The following is a 25,255-nucleotide window of genomic DNA, read 5'->3' as shown; positions in this document are numbered from 1 at the left end:
CCGTTTCCACCAAAACTCCATTCCTTTGGCATTTCCCATCCCCGTTTCCACCAAAACTCCATTCCTTTGGCATTTCCCATCCCCGTTTCCACCAAAACTCCATTCCTTTGGCATTTCCCATCCCCGTTTCCACCAAAACTCCGTTTCTTTGGCATTTCCCATCCCCGTTTCCACCAAAACTCCATTCCTTTGGCATTTCCCATCCCCGTTTCCAGCCAAATTCCCATTTTTTTGGGCCTGGCCGGGCAGCAGGGCCGTGCTTTGAGGCAGGATCCCCCATTTTCTGCTCAGCTCAGTGTTCTGCGCGCAGGGGAAATCTCCAGGACGTTTTCTTTGCTCATCCCACTCTCCTCTGTGAATCATTCTCCCCTTTTTTATTAATGCTCTCTCTGGCTTTGCTGTGAATAATTAAACTCCTCATCTGCCAAAAGCCTGAGGCCTCTCCAGGCCGGGAGCATCTCCCTCAGCCAGGAGGGTGCTGGGATGGAGCTGCCGACGGCAATCACTGCTGGGTGACACAAAAATGCATCCTCACCACCTTTGGAACGCAAGATTTCCCCTCAGGAAGCACCGAAAATAAGAAATAAATCAGGGTGAGGGCTGCAGAAATCGCAGCGGGGCTGCGTCGGTGCCGCTGCCCTGAGGGCACGGCCAAAACCCTCTGGAAACGGCTGGAATCGGTGGAATTGCCGCTGGAACAGCTCCAGGTGAAGTTCTCTCCCGGCTGAGGCCGGATTTGTGGGAAGAGCTGGTGATAAACGGGATTTCATCCGTGTGGGAGGCTGCAGAGCAAAGGCCTCGCAGAGGCGTCCTCACAGGGCCCGGCGGGCCCGCAGAAACAGAAAGGGCGATTTTATTTCCCAAATGCTGATCAAAAAAGGCACTCCCAGATCGTTCTGATGTCTTTAAGTTTGATCTCTGATGTCTTTAAGTTTTATGTTCCGTGTGTTCCAGGTTCTGCGGTGCCCAGGTGCAGCTCTGAGCTCACACCCAGCGTCACTCAGCTCTCTGCACACAAATCCTGCTCCTGACGGACACCAAGGACAACTTTCACCCCAAGAGCACAACCAAGGGCGGCTGGAGGGAGGAACAGGGATGGGACCTCACGGCCTGCGGATGGGACGGGACAATTAAACCCCAACGTGCAAATGGAGCAAAACTGATCAAAGTGTCAGGCCTCGAGACCGGGCAGCCAGTTTGTGTCCTTTTGTGTCCTTTTGTGCCCATTTTGTGTCCATTTTGTGCCCATTCTGTGCCCATTCTGTGCCCATTCTGTGCCCACTCTGTGTCCATCTGCAGATCCCCGCAGATCCCCAGGCCACAGCTCGGATTAGGCGCACATTCCTCATTCTGTGACTCATGGCAATGATTTACAGACCTTCCTACGTGACTTCAGACCTCCTTGCACCATTTTTAAACCTTCTGACAGTGCTTAGACCTCTTTGCGTGACTTTTAGACCTCCTTGCACGATTTTAAACCTCCTCGTGTGATTTTTTAGGCCACCTCATGATTTTTAGACATCCTTACGTAATTTTTAGACCTCCTTGCACAACTTTTAGACCTTCCCAGCCTCTCAGAGGATCCCTTCTCTGCTGCAGGCTGGGGTGGAGCCCTCTGAGGACATCAAATTGCAGGAGGAACTGGCAGAAAAAGCTGATTTTGTGACAGCCGGCAGGTCCCGGGGCCAGCAGCACGGAATTCCCTGGAATTCCTGAGCTCACGGGGGAGCTCTGGGTGTGTTTTCCTGGCTGGGAGCCCTGCAGGGATGTGCAGCAGCTCCACCAGGAGCTCCCTGCTTTGGGAAAGGTGACTCAGCCAGGTGTGGCACCCGCAGAGCAGGGAGCCAGGATTTCAGGATCCATTCCCAGCTCCGGCTCAGCCGTGGTGAACACCAGGAACTTTTTCCCAGCTTTTTTTTCCCCCCAAATCCCCTCCCTGCTGCTTCCAGCCCAGTGACAGAGATCAAACCAAACACGCCTTGCTGGGAGCTGATCTCTATTTCGCAAGGAGGAGCTCCAGGAGGGAGAAAATATCCAACACTGGCAGGGGCTGGGAAACAAATCCCCCAAAAGTTTTCGGCCCCCCCCAATTCCTCCCCTCCCTTCTTAAATACCCTGGAACAAAAAGTTACTGCAGCAGCTCCAGCCCCAGACAGTCGTGAGAACACTTCATGCAACAGAAATGAAAATAAAGTAAAAACAAAAAAAAACCCGAACCCAAAGCCAGAGGAGAAGCAGGACGGAGCAGGACATCCCTGGGGGCTGCTTCCCGATATAAAAGGGGAGAAAATAATAAAATCATTTTTAAAAAGGCAAAAAAAACCCAAGAGCAGCTGCGATTTGCTCCATTTAATTTCAATTAACTGCAGCCCTCAGAGGCCAGGAGAGGCTCGGTGGCCGTGCCCTGAGGGGATGTCCCATTTCCCAAATTCACCAAATTCCCCGGCCTCTGCTCCGCTCCGAAGTTTCCAGCAGTCATTGAACCCCGCTGCGTTCGGCCCATCCAGGCTTTAGAACCCCGCCGTTTTGGTTTTTCCCTCTGGAGGAGCAGCGGGGTCAGGGGAGCTCCCATCTCTGGGACCTTGGGATGCTCCTGAGAATTCCCAGCGACCGGATCCTGCTGGAAACAGGACTGGGAAAAGGAAAAGGAAAAGGAAAACTCATCCTGGCTGTGCCAAACCCCTCCCCAGCTTGGGGGGAACACAGGCAGCCGATTTGCAAAAGGCAAGTGGTTTCCTAAAAATAAAAAAAACTACAGAAAAAAACCTCCCCCTCACCGAGGCTGCTCGGCGAAAATGTAAAAACCTCGGGGACACGGTGTGGCAGCGGGGAGGTGGCAGGGCAGCACGGGCACAGCCGGCACCGCGGGGGCAGCTGCTCCCTGGAGGGGAACTGGGGGCTCAGGAGCTCCCTGGAGAGGGTCTGGGGGCTCAGGAGATCCCTGGAGAAGCTTTGGGGGTTCAGATGCTCTCACTGGAGAGGATTTGGGGGATCAGGAGCTCCCTGGAGAGGATTTGGGAGCTCAGGTGCTCTCTGGAGAGGGTTCAGGAGCTCTCTGGAGAAGATTTGGGGGTTCAGGAGCTCCCTGGAGAGAGTTCAGGAGCTCAGGAGCTCCCTGGAGAAGATTTGGGGTTTCAGGATCTCCCTGGAGAGGGTTCAGGAGCTCAGGTGCTCTCTGGAGAGGGTTCAGGAGCTCTCTGGAGAAGATTTGGGGTTTCAGGATCTCCCTGGAGAGGGTTCAGGAGCCCAGGTCCTGCGTGCCCGGCTCTGGGGGCTCTCTGGGCAGTGGCTGCCCGTTCTGGTGTCCGCTCTGTGCAGGCAGCTGCTGGTGGGGTGGCGAATGCAGCCCGGGGCCCGCAGGAGCTGGCGGTGCCCGCCCGGGGCTGCCCCAGCTCCCGGCGCTCCTCCACCGCTCAGCTGCTCTCCACCAGCTTGGCCAGGCCCTGCCTGAGCTCGCCGAGCTCGAAGATCTTCACGTCCATGATCTCGGCCGCCTTGGCCACCTCTCCGTGCAGCTTCTCCCTCTCGGCCAGGCTCTGGGCCAGGCTCTGCTCCGCCAGGCTCAGGCGCCGCTCCAGCTCCGCGTTCCGCGCCTCCAGCTCCTGCGGGGACAGCGGCGGCGCTCCGAGCCCCTCGTGCCCCCCGCACGGCCACCACGGGGCCACCACGGGGCCACCACGGGGCCACCACGGGGCCACCACGGGGCCACCCTTCCCTCAGAGCCACCCCAGGGCCACCCCAGGGCCACCCTTCCCTCAGAGCCACCCCAGGGCCACCACAGGGCCACCCTTCCCTCAGGGCCGTCCTGTCCTGAGTCCCCAAACCCGGCCCTGCTGCGTGCCAAGGGCGTAGAACTGCAGCTGTCCCCTCCCCAGCCTGGTGGGATTGGCTCTGGATCCTCCCCAGCCAGTGGGATGGGCTCTGGATCCTCCCCAGGGTGGTGGGATGGGCTCTGGATCCTCCCCAGCCCGGTGGGATTGGCTCTGGATCCTCCCCAGGGTGGTGGGATTGGCTCTGGATCCTCCCCAGGGTGGTGGGATTGGCTCTGGATCCTCCCCAGCCCGGTGGGATTGGCTCTGGATCCTCCCCAGCCCGGTGGGATTGGATCTGGATCCTCCCCAGCCCGGTGGGATTGGCTCTGGATCCTCCCCAGCCCGGTGGGATTGGCTCTGGATCCTCCCCAGGGTGGTGGGATTGGCTCTGGATCCTCCCCAGCCCGGTGGGATTGGCTCTGGATCCTCCCCAGCCCAGTGGGATTGGATCTGGAGCTGCTCCGGATCCTCTCCCAGACAGCTGCTCCCAGCCTCCCCCCCTCTGGAATTCCCTCCCTCTGGAATTCCCTCCGTGGCTCCGAGGACAGTCTGGGGATGGCCCCGGGAGCTGAGGGGTCCCCGAGGTGCCACCTTCACCTTTACCTGCAGCTTCTGCAGCGTCTCCTCGCGCTCGCCCTCGGCCTCCCAGCGGCCGCACCTCTGGCTCTTCAGCATCTGGATCTCCTGGGGCACACGGAGGGGTGGAGCCTTCAGATCCTGGCTGTTCTGTTTCTCAAATCCCATACTGCTGGTGGTACCTCAAGATTTCACCTTTTCCATTTTTCAAATCCCATACTGCTGTTGGTACCTTAAAATTTCACCTTTTCCATTTATCAAATCCCATACTGCTGGTGGTGCCTTAAAATTTCACTTTCTCTATTTTCCACATCCTCTGCTGCATTAGTGCACAACTCTAGGCTCCGTGTAGAGTGCATTTGTGTCCTGGCAGATAAAATTGGCTTTCACATTCCTGTGTTCATTTTTCATGTTTTTGTTATCATAAGCGTTCAAACACAGCACAATTTGGAACCCCTTTTAGCTGCTCGTTAGCATAACGTAATTATCATTTTCGGCACTGTGTAGCAGCGTGATGAATGCATTGTATCTGTGAATATTATATCTTGTAGCTTATAGAAACAATGGTTGATAAATGCCTTGTACCCTAGGCCTCAGCAAAACATAAAACGTTAAAATACTTCTGTGTAACTGAGAGAGCACTGTGAAGCAATTGTGGGGTTTTTTTAATAAAATGAAAATAAAACCTCTGCTGAGTGACCTCTCCGAGTGATAAGATAACGGTGACACAAACCAGAGCACCGGAGGAGAGAAGAACTTGTTAACTCCTCGTTTCCAGGGGAGTGTGAAACTACAGGGTGAGGCCACAAGAAGCAGTAAAATACATTGACCTGCTCTGCAGGGTGTCACGCAACAATTCAGAGTGTAGAACCAAAAGGGGAGAGAGAGAGTTCCTGCAACATCAAAAGCTCCCCAAAAATGTTTAAATAATGCACGAAACTCATGACTGTGTCTGTACCTCAGCAAAGTAACGGTGTATAGATAACGCCGCCTTAATTTACCGGCGTGTTCCCTGGCCCACAGCCAGCACTGGGCATTGTCCCTCCTCATCCCTTATTAAACTTTAAAAAATACTCTAAAAATGTCAGCTTTTCCTTTTCCACAAGGATCTGCAGAGATCCTGATCCTTTCCACTTCCACAGCAGTGTGTGTTCTGCTGCCAGCTGGGGAGGTGTTTTCTTTGTCTCTTCCAGCGCCTATCCCTCATAATTCCAGGGGAATATCTGCTATTAAACCAGCTGGGTCACTGCTTTTTATCCCTTCCAGGACCTATCCCTCTTAATTCCAGGGAATATCTCCTGTTAAACCAGGATCACTGTTCTTTGTCCCCTCCAGGACCTATCCCTCATAACTCCAGGGGATATCTGCTGTTAAACCAGCTGGGTCACCGTTCTTTATCCCTTCCAGGACCTATCCCCCATAATTCCAGGGAATATCTCCTGTTAAACCAGGATCATTGTTCTTTGTCCCTTCCAGGACCTCTCCCCCATAATTCCAGGGAATTTCTCCTGTTAAATCTCCTGGATCACTGTTCTTTATCCCTTCCAGGACCTCTCCCCCATAATTCCAGGGGATATCTCCTGTTAAATCTCCTGGATCACCGCTCTTTGTCCCTTCCAGGACCTCTCCCCCATAACTCCAGGGAATATCTCCTGTTAAATCTCCTGGATCACTGTTCTTTGTCCCTTCCAGGACCTCTCCCCCATAACTCCAGGGAATTTCTCCTGTTAAACCAGCTGGGTCACTGTTCTTTGCCCCTTCCAGGACCTCTCCCCCATAACTCCAGGGAATTTCTCCTGTTAAACCAGGCGCAGGGGTCCCTGCTGTTCCTGGCCCGCCCAGGCTCACTGCAGGGCTGAGCCAGTTCCAGTTCCACCACCCACTGGAGATGCTGCAGCCAGGGGAGGAGCCCGGCATTCCCGGCTGGATCGCACCTGGCCCGGGGAGCAGCGGCACAGCCCGTGTGCCCTGGATTCCAGAGGAACCCCGGAGCCTTCTCCAGGATCATCCCCGCTCCAGCAGAACCACATCCATCGCTGCAGGGGGATTTACCCGGGCTGCTCCCGGCACCCTGACCACAGGGGTCTGGCCCTGACAGGGGATTCTTTTTCTTTGTTTGCTTTTTTTGGTACAACCACATTTTTATTTTTGATATTCCCAGCACAGAACTGTTATTCCCATCCCCATACCTCTGCCTGAGAGCCCCCTAATTCCAAAACCGCAGTAACTGGGAGGGAGGGGGTTGACATTCCCCGTTCCCAGGGAGGCTCCGGCTTTCCCTGGAGCCTTCCCGAGCCGGGACACTCCCGTGGCTGATCACGCTCTCACAGTCTCACCTCGTCTTTAGCCTTGACCAGCAGCTCCAGCTCCTCCAGGGTCTGGCTCAGCTCCTCCTTGTTGCTCTCGCCGGAGGAATCGAGGGCGCCCTGCGACTCCAGCTCTGCCACCTGCAGGGGCACAGCAAATTCCTCCCCTCAGAGCTGCCGGGGTCTCCTGGCTCCTCATCACCCGCTGCCGACCCCCGCCAGGCTTTGGCCCCCCTGGAAACCCACCTGGGGCTGGCAAGAATGAAAAAAAATTCCTTCTGTTCTGCCCGGATCACTCCCAGAAACGCTTTGTGAATAAAAACCAAACCAAACCAGTTTGGAGGCTCTGTCTGTGCTTTCTCCAGGAGTTTTGCGCTTCCAGCACAGCTGAACTGGCTGACACCAAGCACCTGAGCCTGCAGCCCAAAGATCCAGCTCCATTTACACCTCAGAGATCTCCACAACCTCTGGAGCTGCTGCGGCTCAGCAGCTGAGCTGGAAGGGTTTGCCCGAGCAAACCCTGAAAAACGCAGCTCGGTGGCTTGGATTATTCATGAGGAGCACTCATCTTTAAAAGCTGGTTGAGAAAGGCCACAGCAGCTTCTGCTGGGGCTGCTCGGAGCTCTGCGAGCACCTCCAGCGACAGGAGCTCGCCCAGAGCGGATCCTGTCGGGATCACAGCCCAGAATCCGCCAAAACGCTCCGATTTAGGGACAGTACTTGAGGAGTTCGGCTGAGTCACGGTTCCTTCTGTGATCCTGCCAAGGCTCCAGGGCTGTGCCTGCCCCAGGCTCCCCCAAATCTCTCTGCACAGGGGATCCCGAGGGATGGGTGTTGGGAACCAGCCCCAGGGAATCCTGAGGGATGAAGGTTGGGGATCCTGAGGGAGGGATTTTGGGGATCCTGAGGGATGGATTTTGGGGATCCTGAGGGATTAATGTTGGGAACCAGCACCAGGGAATCCTGAGGGATGGATTTTGGGAATCAGCACCAGGGAATCCTGAGGGATGGATTTTGGGAATCCTGTGGGATGGATGTTGGGCATCAGCAGCAGGGAATCCTGAGGGATGGATTTTGGGAATCCTGAGGGATGGATTTTGGGAATCCTGAGGGATGGATTTTGGGAATCAGCCCCTGGGAATGCCATGGGATGGATTTTGGGATTCCCACGGGATGGATTTTGGGAATCCCACAGGATGGATTTTGGGAATCCATGTCACACCAGCCATCGGGTGCAAGCAGCTGCTAATTGCTCTGAATCCCTGCTGGCTCTTTAATGATCCATCTCCAAGTGGGAATGACTCCGTGCCTCCTTCTCCAGGGCTCCCCAGCCTTTCCCAGCCAAACCCCAGCTCTCCCAAGAGCCTTTCCCGAGCTCTCCAGGCCCCTGCCCTCCCAGCAGAGCCCCCTGTGACCGTCAGCCCCTGCCCAGACCCCCGGAGCCGGGCTGGGACCTCCCCGCCCCTCTGGAGGTGAGAGGATCCCGTTATCCCGAGGGAACAAGGGCTCCTCTGTGCCGCTTCCATGATGTCCCAGCTAATTATAGCAGCCCGAGCAATCTCCATCCTTCCTGTCAGCAGCCCCAGGCTGCCCCGAGGCCGGGCCGGGCCAAGCAAGCCGGGAACTCCTTCCTGACCGTCCTGGAAGGGAAGCGCCCAAACTCCTCGCGCTCGGCTCTGCTGCCTCTCGCCGCGGGGAGCACGGGAGCTCCCAGCCCCACGCCTCATTTCCTCGGCGCGTTTTCCCTGCCGGGCTCCTGCGGCAGCCCGGATTTGCTGGATTTGGTGGGAAAAGCGGCCGAGGGCGGCGGCTGGGCCGGGTTTTCCCCGAGCTCACCCGCTGGCGCAGCGATTCCGTCTCCTCCTGGTACGCCGTCAGCTGCTTCTTCCACTGGTCCACGGTGGCGTTGGCCTCGTGCAGGGCGGCCACCAGCTTGTTGTTGTTGTCCTGGAGGCTGAAGAACTCTGCCTCCCACTGCACCTCGCTGACAGAGCTGCGGAGAGAGCAGGAGAGGGGCAGGAGAGATGTAGGAGAAAGCAGGAGAGATGTAGGAGAGAGCAGGAGAGAGCAGGAGAGAGCAGGAGAGAGCAGGAGAGGGGCAGGAGAGAGCAGGAGAGGGGCAGGAGAGAGCAGGAGAGGGGCAGGAGAGGGGCAGGAGAGAGCAGGAGAGAGCAGGAGAGATGTAGGAGAGAGCAGGAGAGGGGCAGGAGAGGGGCAGGAGAGAGCAGGAGAGAGCAGGAGAGAGGCAGGAGAGAGCAGGAGAGAGCAGGAGAGAGCAGGAGAGGGGCAAGAGAGATGTAGGAGAAAGCAGGAGAGATGTAGGAGAGAGCAGGAGAGAGCAGGAGAGGGGCAGGAGAGAGCAGGAGAGGGGCAGGAGAGAGCAGGAGAGAGCAGGAGAGGGGCAGGAGAGGGGCAGGAGAGGGGCAGGAGAGAGCAGGAGAGAGCAGGAGAGAGCAGGAGAGGGGCAGGAGAGAGCAGGAGAGAGCAGGAGAGGGGCAGGAGAGAGCAGGAGAGAGCAGGAGAGAGCAGGAGAGATGTAGGAGAAAGGCAGGAGAGAGCAGGAGAGAGCAGGAGAGAGCAGGAGAGAGCAGGAGAGGGGCAGGAGAGGGGCAGGAGAGGGGCAGGAGAGAGCAGGAGAGAGCAGGAGAGGGGCAGGAGAGGGGCAGGAGAGGGGCAGGAGAGGGGCAGGAGAGAGCAGGAGAGGGGCAGGAGAGAGCAGGAGAGGGGCAGGAGAGGGGCAGGAGAGGGGCAGGAGAGGTTCTGGAATTCTGGCTGCCGAGAGTTTCAGGCTTTCTGCTCTAACAGACACTAACCCCCCCCCCCCAAGCAAACTCTGCATTCCACCTGAGGCCGTGGAAAAAGCTCCCAGATTTGGGTGACAGCGCTGGGATTGTGGGGGTGCGGTTTGGATAGGAGTGTGTGACGTCACAGGGTAGAAAATTTGGGATTTAAGGTTTTAGGGTAATAATTTTTGCTATTTTACATAGTAATATATGTAAAGCATCATGGAGGATTTAGGGCAGGGGCTGAGTCCTTCTCTTTCACCTTTGTCTTCATGGATTTGGGCGGTTTCTTGTAATTGGGGTAGAAAAATCCGCACTGCGGGTGGTTGGTTATTGGGTTAAAAGTAAAAATAATTTAGGTGTCATCTCTTAATTGGACGACTTGGCCTTGAAAAGACCTTGTAGAGCTAGAGAGGCATCCATTTTACACCTTGTTAATTAGAGCGCTGAAGAACTCCCGGGCCGTGAGGCTGTAACATTGATAAGAGCTGATAAACAGCTGAGTCCCAACACGGAAATAACGAAATACGGGGTCATAGTTACAGAAAAACACAAGAAACCAGGCAGCCTCATCTCCTGCAACCAAAGAACGAGGTCGTCCTCGTGAATCAGAGAGCTGATGCTGCCAGAAGAAAGAGGAAGCAGAAAAGCTGCTGACAGACATAAGGATGTCAGCCCCAGTGAAGCGACGCTCCTGGCACCGAACCAGTTAGGCTGAGAGAAGAGAAAACTCTGCTCTGCCTCGTGGGCAGAGCAGAGCCACCAGCCAAGGGACGCGCGGACAAAGCGAAGCTGCTGATCAAACAGCGCGTGTGTGGCTGTGTGAACCGAGATAAGGAGGAAATGTGCATTATAAATATATAATATAAACAGTGTTTATGTTTATCCAGGCTTTTGCTGGGTTCGCATTGAATCGTGAAGGGTTCCTTTGTCTCCTCTCCTCAACTTCCCAAATTTCAACGCTTCCTCCGGTGCTGGACCTCCCCCCTCTGCCCTTTATCCCTGGATGATGTTTGGTTTTCTGTCCTGAAGCTGCACAAACCACGCTGGGATCAACGGGGTGGGGAACACCCAGGTGCTCCGAAGGGACTCTGCAGTGCGGGACTGCGAACCCGTCCCAAAAATCCACACGGGAGCAGAGTTTGCTTTGAATAAAGCCCGGGCTCGGGAGAAGGTGGCAAAGGACACTCGGCTTTTGATTTTAAACACTCCAAGTGTTCAGCTGGGAGCTCGGCAGGAGCCGCGGGGCAGAATCCAGCTGGAGCCTTTTGAGGAGACAAAGAGAGGAAGCAGCAGGGACTTTGCTGGGCTCACCGGGGAATTGACACAAGCGCCAGCTGGGGAAGTGTGAACATCTCCCGCTATCACAAACTACTGATCCGGAGAGAGCCGGCGTCGGTGCAGGCACAGAGCATCCTCCCTTCCCACGCCGCCTGAGCAGCGGATTCCCAAGCTGGAGTAACTCCGGGAAAAGGGGGAAGTGGATCCAGAGGAGGGTTTGACACGGGGGGGTGACTCAAGAATTAGAAGAGCAGAACTGGTGGGAATTATTTGGGGTGGCACCAAACCCTGCCAGAGGAGAGAGTCAGGGAGTCAGAGCAGCCTCACCCCTCCGAGAGCATCTTCTTCAGCCTCTCCTTCTCCGTGGTGATCTCCACGTCAGCGCTCTGGCTCCGGAACAGTTTATCCTCTCCCGGCCCATTGGAGCTGATGATGGGGCTGGGGAGCACCTGGGGGTTGAAGGAGGGGTGCTCAGCACCAGCAGCCAGGCCTGCACTGGCCCGGGGGCCGCAACGCCAGCCTGGCTGCACGGGGTCAGTCCTGGCCCAGGGACAGAGGGGACAAAGAGGGGACAGCGACCACCAGGAAACAATAAAACCTGGGTGGCTCTGGGGGTTGGCTTCTGGACAGGGAGCTCTGGGGGTTGGCTCTTCCAGCAGTGCCACGGCCTCCCTGACCCTGCCCGTGTCCCTGTCCCTGTCCTTGTCCCTGTCCTTGTCCCTGTGCCTGTCCCTGTGCCTGTCCCTGTGCCTGTTCCTGTCCTTGTCCCTGTCCTTGTCCCTGTGCCTGTCCTTGTCCTTGTGCCTGACCCTGTCCCTGACACTGTCCCTGTGCCAGTGCCTGTGCCTGTCCTTGCCCTTGTCCCTGTGCCTATCCCTATCCCTGTCCTTGTCCCTGACCCTGCCTGTGTCCCTGTGCCTGTCCTTGTCCTTGTCCCTGTGCCTGTTCCTGTGCCTGTCCTTGTCCCTGTCCCGCACTGGGCTGGGGCAGTGATCCCAGGGCAGGAGGGGACAGATCCCGGGGCAGGTGACAGCAGATCCCAGAGCAGGTGACAGCACATCCCGGGGCAGGTGACAGCAGATCCCGGGGCAGGTGACAGCAGATCCCGGGGCAGGTGACAGCACATCCCAGGGCAGGTGACAGCAGATCCCGGGGCAGGTGACAGCAGATCCCAGGGCAGGAGGGGACAGATCCCGGGGCAGGTGACAGCAGATCCCAGGGCAGGTGACAGCACATCCCGGGGCAGGTGACAGCAGATCCCGGGGCAGGTGACAGCAGATCCCGGGGCAGGTGACAGCAGATCCCGGGGCAGGTGACAGCAGATCCCGGGGCAGGTGACAGCAGATCCCAGGGCAGGAGGGGACAGATCCCAGGGCAGGTGACAGGAGATCCCAGAGCAGTGGCCTCACAGCTCCCAGCCATCCCTCCCTCCTGCCCGGACACGGAATTCTCGGGCCCTCGGCTCCCCTGGGAACGCCACTGCTGTCACAACTGGCCACACGAGTTCCGTGGCCGCAGCTGCCCCGAGTGGCTTTCCCAGGGGTTTGCCGAATTCCCGAGGGGATTTTCATGCTGTTTCTCCAGCAGTGGGAAGGGTTCAGCTCCAAGCACAGAGCTGCCAGGGCTCAGCTGAGCTGGAATTCGGACACCGGGTGACATCCTGGGCAGGAGCAGCTCTGTCGCTGCTCGGGGGACGGTGGCACCCAATTCCCAAAGGTGTGGGAGAAGGAACAGCCTCTGTCCCTGCAGCCCCACGCTCCTGCACGCTGCAGGAAGGAGCGGGGAAGGAGCAGGAGTCTCCTCTTTCGCTGTGAAACTGCCGAGAGTGGAAGAAGCTCCGCTCTTGTTCCTCTTCCGTTCTCCACAGGGACACGGCCCGGCCCTGGCGCTGCTAAATGGGACAGGGACCGGCCCTAAAAGGTGCCAGAGGACAGGGAAGAGCTGCTATTCCGGGAATTCCCCAGCCCGGAGAAGGGGGAGCGTGAGGAAAGTAGCGCAGGGGCAGCAGAGCCAGGGAGGGCTGATTTAATTCCAGGAGACAGCTCCGCTCGGCGCTCGGCTCCCGGCAGCCTCCCCATCAATAATTCAGGGAAGAACTCGTGTCTGGGGCTGTGCTGAGGCTCAGCCTGGCAGGCAGCAGCTGGGCCAGGGGCAGAGGGGGTGGTGGGGAGGGCAGGAGCCGGGGACACCGCGTGTGGCACTGCCACTGCCACCGCCACCATCACTGTCACCATCGCTGCCGTGTCCCACTCGGACAGGGGCTGGAACGGGAGCAGGCTTCGGCTCCAGCGCTGCTGAGCCGAGCCTGGATGGGCAGAGCCTCGGGCCGGGTCCCTGAGCTGGGTGTCACCTTCCCAGGCTGGTGCCACCTCCCCAGCCCAGTGTCACCTCCCCAGCCCCGTGTCACCTCCCCAGGCCGGTGCCACCCGGCGCAGGGACAGCAGCGCGCCCTGCCCTGGCACCTGAGCCGCTCTGCCCACGGGACAAACCCACTGCTGCTCCTCACACACACAGGGAGGCTGCAGGAATCTCCCAAAGGCTCCAAACGCTTCGTTTCTCCAAGGAATCTCCCAAAGGCTCCAAATGCTTCATTTCTCCAAGGAATCACCCGCTCCCTCCTCTGCCTGCCCTCCCCCTCAGGATGGGGCCGGGAATTGGCCGAATTCCGGCGGAGTTCCCCCATTTTTGCACCCTGCTGAGGATTTCCAGCCCGGCCGGAGCCACCAGCTCCCAAGGGATGGTGTTGGAAAGCAGGGAGGAATCCCCCAGGACCCCGTGAGCACAGGCTGAGGGGCAGAAAGGAACCCTCGGAGAAACTGAGGTACAGAAAAATCCCCCCGAGGTGAAGTGGGGGTGTGAGGTTTGGTTTTAGGTGAGCAGAAACACCCCTTAAGTGCCTGAAGCAAAAAGAGACTGCGTTAGTTGATAGCAAAGCCCTGAAGTCCAGCTTAAAGCTCAGCAGCATCACCTCGTGCAAAGTTAACTGAGTCCCAGACAAAAAATAAACGCAAAATAACATTGCTGGAGGGAAGAGAGCGCAGGCCCAGGGTAAGAAGTGACCAGCACGGTCACACAGCTGTGTCAGAGCAGCTCAGGGGCAAAAATGGAACAGCTCCGTGTTTGGATGGGTTATGGACAGGATGAATTCTGAAGGGGATGATCTCTGAAGGGGATTTTTGAACAGGATGATCTCTGAAGGTGATTGATTTATGAACAGGATGATTTCTGAAGGTGATTTATGGACAGGATGATTTCTGAAGGTGATTTATGGACAGGACACATTGTGTCAGGGCTGCTGCTGGGGACGTGGGGACTCTGCAGGACGACCTTTGGCACGATGGCACGGCCTGGAACGCTCTGACCCCCCTCAGCCTGCCCCAGCCGTGCCATCAGCTCCTTCTCCATTTTCCCACCAAGCAGCAGCCTCCCGTGTCCCTGGGCAGGATCATCCACGCTCCGTGCCTGGCGCAGGGACAGCGCGTCCCCTGTGCCACCGCATCCCCTGTGCCACCGTGCCACTGCTGGCACCGCTGCCATCGTGCCACCACATCCCCTGTGTCACCGTGTCCCCTGTGTCACCGTGCCACCACATCCCCTGTGCCACTGCGTCCCCTGTGTCACCGTGTCCCCTGTGCCACCGCTTCCCCTGTGCCACTGCGTCCCCTGTGTCACTAATGAATTCATTAACTTTGTGTGACCTCGGGGCCGCTGCTGGCACCCAAAGCACCGTCCTTGGAGCTCGGGGAGGGACCGGGGCGAGAGCAGGAGCAGAGCTCCACCAGGAGCGGGGTTTTCCCTTTGTCCTCCCCCTTCCCGCCCCTGCTCCCCATCGCTGCCCGCAGGCGTTACCTGGTGGGATGTGATGCTCAGGGCAGGGTTGGTCAGCTCTGTTTTATCCTGGGACTTCTCCCTGGCCAAACGAGCCGCTTCCTTCACCTCCTGGAATTTCTCTGCAAACTGGAGGGGAAGGGGAAGGTCACGGTGGGGCCGAGCTGAGCCGTGGGACGAGCAGAGCCCACGCTGCCCGCGCCCCTCCGCTGCCTGCAGCTTCGTCTAAAATGCTTCTGGATTTCTCCCAGGCAAGAAAATTCAGGGAATAACCCCTGAATCTGGCACCCAGGGCTGCGGGTTCAGGGCAGAAACAGCAGCTTCATCTAAAATGCTTCTGGATTTCTCTCAAATAACAGAATTCAGGGAATAACCCCCGAATCTGGCACCCAGGGCTGCGGGTTCAGGGCAGAAACAGCAGCTTCATTTAAAATGTTTGATTTCTCTCAAATAACAAAATTCAGGGAATAACCCCCGAATCTGGCACCCAGGGCTGCGGGTTCAGGGCAGAATCAGGACCTGCAGCCTCAGCTCCCTTTTGCAGTGCTCAAAGCTGCTTTTAGCACCCGGAATTCCGTCTTAACCCGGTTCCAGCAGCTCCCTGAGGGTTTTCTCCAGAGGAACGCCCAGAGCTTTCCACGGGTGAGGTCTGGAGAAACGATGATCACGGGTAACCACAACCCCTAAAGGGCAGGACCAGAGCGTTCAGGAGCTCTGCCGATACCCAGCGGCTGCGAAGCCTCAGAAGATTTCAGATTTTATCTGGGGCGCTCCCCACGAGGGCTGGGCTCCCCTGCAGCCTCACCTGGGACAGGTGCTGCTCCGAGCCGAAGCCCAGCCCGTAGACGGTGTTGGCTCTGCTGTCGGCCCACTGCCCGAACTTCTGGGACGTCTTGGTGAAGGTCATGTTGGGGGTGATGGTGCTGTTGATGATGGCCTGAGGAGAGGAGAGGGGGGCGAGAGGTCAGGGAACGCTGCTGGCCCGGGGGGATGGAGCTGGGGGGCAGGGGTCAGTCAGGGAGTCAGTTAATCAATCAGGGAATTAATCAGGGAATCAATCAATCAGTCAGGGAATCAATCAATCAAGCAGGGAATCAGGGAATCAATCAGGGAATTAATCATGGAATCAGAAAATTAGAGAACCGGGGAATCAGAGAATCAAAGAATCAATCAGGGAATCAATCAGGGAATCAATCAGGGAATCAATCAGGGAATCAGAGAACCAGGGAATCAGAGAATCAAAGAATCAATCAGGGAATCAGAGACTCAGTCAGGGAATTAAAGTATCAGGGAATCAGGGAATCAGAATAAGCTGTTTTTGTGGGGAACAGCTGTGTTTTTTGGGGACAACAGCTGGGTTTTTTTGAGAGAACAGCTGGATTTTTGGGGAACAGCTGGGTTTTTTGGGGAGAACAGCTGGGTTTTTTGGGGTAACAGCTGTGTTTTTGGGAACAGCTGTGTTTTTTGGGGAGCACAGCTGGGTTTTTTTGGGGAACAGCTGTTTTTTGGGGAGGGGCCGCTGCGCAGTGCCAGGGGCCCCGTGCCCCACCTTGGTGCCCCCCACGCTGATGATCCTGTAGACGTTGCGGGTGGCATCGTAGAAGTAGGAGACGGTCAGGGCGTGTTTGCTGGCCGGGATCCAGTTCCTCTTGGTGGCAGGGTCGATCTGGAAAACGTGGGCCCTGGTGCTGAAGATTGGCTGCTCCCTGAAGGAAAGCAGGGTGTGAGGGCAGGGGGAGCTGAGGGAAGGGGAAACGTGGGGAATTTCCCTCCACACTCCCTCCACCCTTGATCCTGGATTCTTCTCCTGCCGCTCCCAAATCCCACCAGCCCCCGCTGAGGCTCTGTCACCGTCCCTGCTGCTGTCACCTCACACCCCTCCGGCATTCCTCGCTTTCCCACGAGTTCTGGGGTTTCCCTCCCCGAGCTCTCCACGTCCCTGGCACTCCTCTAAATCCCAGGTTTAGAGGGAGAGGCTGGAATCATCTCTCGCTGATGCCTGAGCAAAGGAGGAGCCTTTGGTTGTGCCTCCCTTTTGTCCCCACCATCCCCGTGAGGTGACAGCAGCTCCGGCTCCACACCCACCCTGGGCTTGGAAAACGCCCCTGGCACAAAACCAGAGGGAACCTCAGCCCAGGAAAAAAAAAAAAAAAAAAAAAAAAAAAAATTTGGGCACAGAAATCTCATTTTTGGGGGCAGAGCTGAGGGTTCCTCACAGCACAGCCACTGGGGCAGGGAGGGAGGGATGGAGGGATGGACACAGGGATGGATCCATGGATGGATGGACACAGGGATGGATCCATGGAGGGATGGACACCGGGATGGATGGAGGGTGGATCCATGGAGGGATGGACACAGGGATGGATGATGGGTGGATCCATGGAGGGATGGACACAGGGATGGATGATGGGCGGATCCATGGATGGATGATGGGTGGATCCATGGATGGATGGACACAGGGATGGATGATGGGTGGATCCATGGATGGATGATGGGTGGATCCATGGATGGATGATGGGTGGATCCATGGATGGATGGACACAGGGATGGATGATGGGTGGATCCATGGATGGATGGACACAGGGATGGATGATGGGTGGATCCATGGAGGGATGGACACAGGGATGGATCCATGGATGGATGGACACAGGGATGGATCCATGGATGGATGGACACAGGGATGGATCCATGGATGGATGGACACAGGGATGGATCCATGGATGGATGGACACAGGGATGGATGGACACAGGGATGGATGATGGGTGGATCCATGGATGGATGATGGGTGGATCCATGGATGGATGGACACAGGGATGGATGCAGGAACTGAGCACAAATGGCTCCCTCCCCTCAGCACAGCTCTTCCTGCCCTGACTCACGCCTGGAAGCACATCCTGCACATCCCAGGACTGAAGCAGCCCCCCAGGAGCCCAGGGACACTCTGCACCTCCCAAACGCGCAGCTGCTGCCGGCCAGCCCCGAGCCCAGCGGGATTTGGGAGGCAGGAATACGCCAGCTGGGCTCAGGATGTAACCGGAGCGCTCCCGGGAAGGGAGGAATGTTTTCCATGACACAACAGCCCAGCTGCAGCCGGGCTCGGGGGATTCCTCTGACCCTCATTATCCACGCTCAGCACCGGTGAAATCCCATGAGATTTTCCCCCGCTGGCAGCTGCAAGGCGCAGCCACAATCCTCCTTCCTGGGGCTCCCCAAAAATCCAGGCTCCTGGAGCTCCCAAAAATCCAGGCCCCTGGGGCTCCCCAAAAATCCAGGCTCCTGGGGCTCCCCAAAATCCAGGCCCCTGGGACTCCCCAAAATCCAGGCTCCTGGGGCTCCCCAAAAATCCAGGCTCCTGGGGCTCCCCAAAATCCAGGCTCCTGGGGCTCCCCAAAATCCAGGCCCCTGGGGCTCCCCAAAATCCAGGCCCCTGGGGCTCCCCAAAATCCAGGCTCCTGGAGCTCCCCAAAATCCAGGCCCCTGGGGCTCCCCAAAATCCAGGCCCCTGGGGCTCCCCAAAATCCAGGCTCCTGGGGCTCCCCAAAATCCAGGTTCCTGGGGCTCCCTCCCCGTGCCCTGAGCAGCCGTTCCCACCCATCCACACGCACCTGGCGCTTCCCAAAGCCAGCCCCAAAACCCAGCGGGGAATATTTGATTCCCTTCCCACCTCCCAGCCCGTTCCCAGGTGCCAGCCCTGGCTCAGGTTTCTCCTGGCAGCTCCAGCCTCTCTCCGCATCCTCCCTGCCTGGGATTATTTTATTTTTTTTTTTTTGGAGTGAGATTCAAATTTCCCAGGCTCGCTTTTCACGTGGATCCCGACGGATCTTCCACGCGTTTTGGAAGAGGGGAACTTTCTGCCCCTAAAGGCGCGGATGCTGGGCTCCTCCCGGGGAGAAGGAAGGCAGGACTTTACCGAGGCGTTGACATTGGTTAGTGGGGACGGGAGGCCCCAGGCCCGGGCAGTTAGTGGGGTGTCCCCTCCACGCCAGCTCCTCCTCGGGGCTCCCTCAGCTGCTCCCAGGCTCCTTCCCGGCGCTGCCTCCGCAGGGATTCATTCCCTGGCGATGGAAAAGTCCGGCTGTTATTCCCCACACCCCGGGCCCCTTTGGGGTCCGCCCCGAACGCTCGGGGAGCTTCTGCTCTGCGCAGACTCCTCCTGGCTGGGCGAGGTTTTACCCCCCTGTGCTGGGGGTGACGGGCTGAGCCCAGCAGCTGCAGCAAATGCCCCTGGCAGCGGGCGCCGGCTGCTGGGAGAAGGCCACGGGCGGCTCCGGCGTTCCCGGTCCTCGTGATGCTGCTGCCCGACGGAAAACCCTCCTGGGAGATGGCTCCTTGGGCACAGCAGCTGTTCCTGGGCTCCTGTCTGTCCAGGATCCCGTCCCTGTGTCCCTGTCCATCCATGGGGCTGTATCCAGATCCTGTCCCTGTCCATCCATGATCCCATCCCTGTGCCCCTGTCCATCCATGATCCCATCCCTGTCCATCCAGACCCGATCCCTGTGCCCCTGTCCATCCATGGGGCTGTATCCAGATCCTGTCCCTGTGTCCTGTCCATCCAGATCCCTGTCCCTGTGTCCCTGTCCATCCAGATCCCATCCTCTCCATCCAGACCCAATCCCTGTGTCCCTGTCCATCCATGGGGCTGTATCCAGATCCCGTCCCTGTGTCCCTGTCCATCCATGATCCCTGTCCCTGTCCATCCAGATCCCTGTCCCTGTGTCCTGTCCATGGAGCTGTGTCCCTGTCCATCCAGACCCAATCCCTGTGTCCCTGTCCATCCATGGGGCTGTATCCAGATCCCATCCCTGTGTCCTGTCCATGGAGCTGTGTCCCTGTCCATCCAGCCCCATCCCTGTGCTCCAGCCCATCCCAGAATCCTAAATGGGCTGGGCTGGTGCCAAGCTGGGAGCGGGGCCGCTCGGAGCAGGGCAGGTGGGGACACGGTGACACAGGGCCAGGAGACTGGGGACAGCTCCCGGTGCCAGGCAGGGACAGATGGCACCAACAACGGCACCAACAACGGCACCAGTGACACCAACAATGGCACCAACGACACCAACAGCGGCACCAATGGCACCGGCTCTGCCCGCGGGGCAGCGGAGACGCGCCAGAGCCCGGCCGGGACCGAGCCCGGTCACACGGGGTCACACACTAGTGTCACATGGTGTGACACACACGGAGTCACACACAGGGTCACACACACGGTGTCACACACGGTGTCACACACACAGGGATCACACACGGTGTCACACACACAGGGATCACACACGGTGTCACACACACAGGGATCACACACGGTGTCACATACAGGGTCACACACACAGGGGTCCTGGCCCAGGGTGGGCTCTGCCCTGCCAGAGCGGGGTCTGCTGATAAATGATAAATGATAAATGATAAATAACCCAGGTACAGCACAGGGACGGGTGTGAGCAGGGCACAGGGACGGGTGTGAGCAGGGGACAGGGACGGGTGTGAGCACGGCACAGGGACGGGTGTGAGCACGGCACAGGGACGGGTGTGAGCAGGGGACAGGGACGGGTGTGAGCAGGGCACAGGGACGGGTGTGAGCACAGCACAGGGACGGGTGTGAGCACAGCACAGGGACGGGTGTGAGCACGGCACAGGGACGAGCCTCAGCCCCGGCCCAGCCTCGCTGACCCAGCTGAGCCCTGCCTGGGGCTCCCCCTCCTCTCCCTGAGTGCGGAACCCCCAGAAAACCAAACCAAACCAAACCGAACCAAACAAAACCAAACAAAACCAAACCAAACCAAACCAAACCCCAGCTCATCAGCACCGGCCAGGCCAGGCCTAAGGGAGAGCTCGGCCAGGGGGGCTCAGACAAAGCCCAGCTTTGCTAAACGCAGAACTGGAGCACGGAGAGAGCCTGAGAGCCCAACAACAACAACAACAACAACAACAACAACAACAACTCCTCCTCCTCCAGGGCTGTCTGTTTGCTCTCCCTTTTATCTCCCCTCGGCAGCTTGCGGAGCTGCTCTCTGTCTGTCTGTCTGTCAGTGTGTCTGTCTGTCTATCAGTCTGTCAGTCTCTCTGTCAGGGAACTGCCAACCCTCAGCCCCTTCCCTCTCTGCACATTTCTCCAGCTCCCTTCCCTGGGAAAAGCCCCCAGCCCCATTTTTTGCTATTTTTCCCAAGTTTTTTCCAGCTTTTCCCCGCTGTTTCGGCCCCGTCCCTGCCAGGAGCACGGCTCTGTGACAAGGACAGGCGCCAGAGCGTGGCAGAGGGCAGCGAAGGTGAGAGCGGCTGAATTAATTTGGGACAAACTCTTAATTGCTCCAATTAGGAGCCAGCAAGTTGCGCCTCCCTGTGTTTACGTTTGACAGCCCATCAGCACCTCCCTGTATTTATAATTCACCGTATTTATCATTTACTGTATTTACAATTGACAATATTTATAATTCACGGTGTTTATAATCTAAAATATTTATAATTAGCAGTATTTATAGCTAGCGATATTTATCATTTTCAATGCCAGCAGAAATGTGAAGGCTCAGCTGGGTGAACCCCAAATTCGCTTCCCCTCAGGATCAGGGTGTTATTTCCAGCTGTCCCCTTCAATACCTGAATTCCGTGGACACAGATGAATCCACGGAGAATTCAGCCTGGAAAAGCAGAATGTTACAGCCAGGACACTGCAGAGAAGTTTTCCCATGGAGGGTGGAGAGGAGAATCTCTGCTTTAAAAATGGAATTGACTAAAATCAGCTGCCTGGAGGTGCTTTTTAATATCTTTTTTTTTTTTTTTTTTTAAGTCAGAAATGCTGCTGGACCACCAAAGCCAGGCTTTAATCTCGGGAGTGGAACAGAAATGAGGATTTTTGCGGGGTGGAAACGTCTGGCTGAACAAAGGCTCTGCTTCAGGAGCGAGATGGAAATGAGGAATTTCGGGGTGGGAAAGTCAGGTTTTGCTGCCCCGGCTGCGCCAGGGACAGCCCGAGGCTCCATCGCAGCGCTTCCCGGGAGCTGCGGAGGAATCCCGCGGGCAGCCGCGGATCCGGGCGCGATCCCGGCCCCGAGCTGCTCAACCTCTCCCGGCCCCGGGGATTTTCACCTCGCACCGGGGCGGGAGAGCGGAGCCGCTGGGATTTAACCTGGACCGGGACAACTCCCCCGGCCCCGAGGGGATTCTGCCAGGCCGGCATCCCCTCTGCCCTCCCCGCCGCTGCTGGCCTGATCTGGGCGGCCCAAAAGGGGGAAAAATTAAATTAAATTGGATTAAATTAAATGTCTGCTTGTTTCAGCTAGGTAGTCCAAACGGGGGTGTGTGGGGGGGGTGTGGGATTTTAAGTTTGAAATAAATTTGAAATAAAAAAAAAATTGAAATTACATTTGAAATTACATTACATTTTAAATTAAATTAAATTAATTACATTTTAAAAAAAAACCCTGAAAATTTGGAAAAAAAAGGAAAAATGACCCCTCCCCCCGGATTTTTTTTTTTTTTTAAAATTCCGAATTATCGGAATAAAAACTAATTTGGAGTTATTTATTGCAAACCCCACGTGCGGAGGGGGTTTCCGGACAGGATCCCTCCAGACCCACAGCCCCGATTGCACAACAGAACTCAGGACAACGCGTCAGGTCCCAAAAGTTGCGAGACCGAGACTCAGAACTGCGACGTAAATTAAATTAAATGAAAATAAACCGAATTAAACCCCGGGCTGAGCTCCCGCTCCCATGCCCGAACCCCACCGCCACGTCCACGCAGAATTATTCCCTGCTGGAAAAACCTGCGGGGGGATTCGGGAATTCTCCCTCGGGGAGCTCCCGGCAGCTCCCATCCAGCCACAAACGCGAATCCGCGGGATCCATTTTCCCCAGGCACAACAATCCCGAGGAAATCCTTCTCCTTTCGGGAACTCCCGGGAAAGTTTGGAGGCTCCGGCAGCGCTGCGGCTCGGGATTTCACCCCGCGCCCATCCCCGGAGCCTCCCCCGAGCGAAGTTGCGGAACTCCCGACGCCCCGATTCCTTACCCGAAAAATGAAAGGCAAAGCTCAAGTTTCCAGCTCACAACGCGGGGGAAGAAAAAAAAAAAAAGAAAAAAAAGAAAAATAATCCTCGAAACTCGGCCGTTTAACCCTTTAATTCCTTTCTCCGCTGCCCGGAGCGCAGCGCAGCGGCCGCGAATAACGAAAGCGAGCAGAACGAGGCGCGGAGCTCACCCCATCCCCGCCGCGCTCCGCGTCCAGCGAATCCTCCCTCGCCGCCGCCTCCTCCTCCTCCTCCTCCTTCTCCCCCTTCCTCTTTCTTTCTGTCTTTCTCCGGATCCGGATGCTCTTTAAATTTCCTCCGGAATTTCACTTTGAAGCTTCGCTGCTGCTGCTGCTGCTGAGCGGGGCAGGGCGGCGGCGGCACCGGGAGAGGGAACGGGAGAGGGAACGGGAGAGGGAACGGGAGAGGGAACGGCACCGGGAGCTCACCGGGAACGGCACCGGGAGGGGGAACGGGAGAGGGAACGGCACCGGGAGCTCACCGGGAACGGCACCGGGAGAGGGAACGGGAGAGGGAACGGGAGAGGGAACGGGAGAGGGAACGGGAGAGGGAACGGCACCGGGAGCTCACCGGGAACGGCACCGGGAGGGGGAACGGGAGAGGGAACGGGAGAGGGAACGGCACCGGGAGCTCACTGGGAGCGGCACCGGGAGGGGGAACGGGAGAGGGAACGGGAGAGGGAACGGGAGAGGGAACGGGAGAGGGAACGGGAGAGGGAACGGGAGAGGGAACGGCACCGGGAGCTCACCGGGAACGGCACCGGGAGAGGGAACGGGAGAGGGAACGGGAGAGGGAACGGCACCGGGAGCTCACTGGGAGAGGCACCGGGAACGGCACCGGGAGCTCACCGGGAGCGGCCCCGGAGCTCCCCGGGCCCCCGGCTCTGCCCCGCCGCTTCTCCTGCCGCTGCTCCCCGGTTCCCTCCCGCCCTTCCCCGCGCAGGGACGAGGCCGCTGCCTCCCCCGAGCCTTTTCCTGGGTTTCTTTGTCCTCCCAGACCGAGCGCGTCCCCGAGCGCCGCGGGCAGCCCGGGCTCTTTGTTATCGCTGCCCGCTCCCCGCCCGCTCCCTGCCCTGTCCCCGCTGTCCCTGCCGGGTCCCCGCTGTCCCTGCCCGGTCCCTGTTGTCCCTGCCCGGTCCCCGCTGTCCCCGCCCGGTCCCTACGCGCTCTCTCCCCGCTCCAGCCGCCCCATCCCGCTCACGTTTGGCCGCTTTTCCTCTCCCGACTTTATTCCCGGCGCCGGCAGCACCACCTGGCGGGACAGCGCGGCGCGGTGGCACCTCGGTGGCTCCTCGGTGGCACCTCGGTGGCTCCTCGGTGGCACCGATGGGCGCCGGCACAAGAGATTTTGGGTTTTGTGTTTTTCCAAATCCTGTGCTGCTGCTGTAATCCTGTAGTGACACTGTGTGTGTGACACAAGGTGTGAGGTGACATTGTGTGTGTGTGTCCCCAAGCTGTGAGGTGACACTGTGTCTGTGTGTCCCCAGGCTGTGAGGTGACACTGTCTGTGTGTGTGTGTGTGACACCAGGTGTGATGTGACACTGTGTCCCCAAGCTGTGAGGTGACACTCTGTGTGTCTGTGTGTCCCCAGGTGTGAGGTGACACTGTGTGTCCCCAGGTGTGAGGTGACACTGTCTGTGTGTGTCTGTGTGTCCCCAAGCTGTGAGGTGACACTGTCTGTGTGTCCCCAGGTGTGAGGTGACACTGTCTGTCTGTGACACCAGGTGTGAGGTGACACTGTCTGTGTGTGTCTGTGTGTCCCCAAGCTGTGAGGTGACACTGTCTGTGTGTCCCCAGGTGTGAGGTGACACTGTCTGTCTGTGACACCAGGTGTGAGGTGACACTGTCTGTGTGTCCCCAAGCCGTGAGGTGACACTGTCTGTGTGTGTCTGGCTGTCTGTGTGTCCCCAAGCCGCGTGTGACCCCGGAATTCCGAGGAACTCTGGCCCCATTTCCGGATCTCTGGGTGGCACAAATCCCCCCGGAGCGTCCCCGGGGTCCCCTGTCCCCTCCCTGCGTGTGACAGTGACAAAGGGACAAACCCCAGCCCTGCTCCTGCCTGGAGTTGGACACATTTAAATGTTTAATTGGGGTAATTGGGGGAGCAGGGACCCAGCTGAGAGCCGGGAGGGGACGGAGTGGGAATGGGGTGGGGATTCCAGGTGGGGAATTATTGGGAATGGGGAATTATTGGGAATTGGGAATGGGGCGGGGATTCCAGGTGAGGAATTATTGGGAATGGGGCGGAGATTCCAGGTGGGGATTTGTTGGGAATGTCGGAGATTCCAGGTGGGGATTTGTTGGGAATGTTGGAGATTCCAGGTGAGGATTTACTGGGAATGTTGGAGATTCCAGGTGAGGATTTATCTGGAATGTTGGAGACTCCAGGTGAGGATTTGTTGGGAATGTTGGAGACTCCAGGTGAGGATTTATCTGGAATGTTGGAGATTCCAGGTGAGGATTTACTGGGAATGTTGGAGATTCCAGGTGAGGATTTACTGGGAATGTTGGAGATTCCAGGTGGGGATTTGTTGGGAATGTTGGAGATTCCAGGTGAGGATTTACTGGGAATGTTGGAGATTCCAGGTGAGGATTTGTTGGGAATGTTGGAGACTCCAGGGTGAGGATTTGTTGGGAATGTTGGAGATTCCAGGTGG

At 57.7% G+C, this 25,255-nt stretch overlaps 1 protein-coding gene across 4 annotated transcripts; it reads right to left on the bottom strand.

The window, feature by feature from the left end:
• Nucleotides 1–2,334: 2,334 nt before the first annotated feature.
• HOMER3 (homer scaffold protein 3) lies at nt 2,335–23,497 on the bottom strand. Of its 4 annotated transcripts, none has more exons than XM_040086856.2 (10): nt 22,769–23,495; nt 18,498–18,642; nt 16,136–16,292; nt 15,392–15,523; nt 14,608–14,715; nt 11,086–11,207; nt 8,531–8,687; nt 6,725–6,835; nt 4,416–4,496; nt 2,335–3,602 (listed from the first exon to the last, which is right to left on the bottom strand). In XM_040086856.2, the coding sequence occupies exons 2-10, from the start codon at nt 18,509–18,511 to the stop codon at nt 3,414–3,416; spliced, it is 1,071 nt and encodes a 356-aa protein (XP_039942790.1). In that variant the 5' UTR covers nt 18,512–18,642; nt 22,769–23,495; the 3' UTR covers nt 2,335–3,413. The 4 variants fall into 4 exon arrangements, with proteins under 4 accessions (XP_039942790.1, XP_039942791.1, XP_039942793.1 ...); XM_040086857.1 differs by lacking the exon at nt 22,769–23,495 and adding an exon at nt 22,580–22,713; XM_040086859.2 differs by lacking the exon at nt 22,769–23,495 and adding an exon at nt 21,167–21,259.
• Nucleotides 23,498–25,255: the final 1,758 nt, after the last annotated feature.

The sequence above is a fragment of the Hirundo rustica genome, chromosome 26 (genome assembly GCF_015227805.2).
Source record: "Hirundo rustica isolate bHirRus1 chromosome 26, bHirRus1.pri.v3, whole genome shotgun sequence".
In the NCBI taxonomy this organism is placed as follows: domain Eukaryota; kingdom Metazoa; phylum Chordata; class Aves; order Passeriformes; family Hirundinidae; genus Hirundo; species Hirundo rustica.
The sequence above is the reverse complement of the archived record's forward strand: the minus strand, read 5'-3'. Positions and strand labels throughout refer to the sequence as shown.

What these genes read in the sequence shown, in the direction of transcription:
- HOMER3 (XM_040086856.2), bottom strand. An exon ending in AAGAAGATGCTCTCGGAGGG is followed by an intron (nt 8,688 to 11,085) that starts GTGAGGCTGCTC and finishes CTCTCTCCGCAG; the next exon opens with CTCTGTCAGCGAGGTGCAGT. An exon ending in TGGTCAAGGCTAAAGACGAG is followed by an intron (nt 4,497 to 6,724) that starts GTGAGACTGTGA and finishes CGTGTGCCCCAG; the next exon opens with GAGATCCAGATGCTGAAGAG.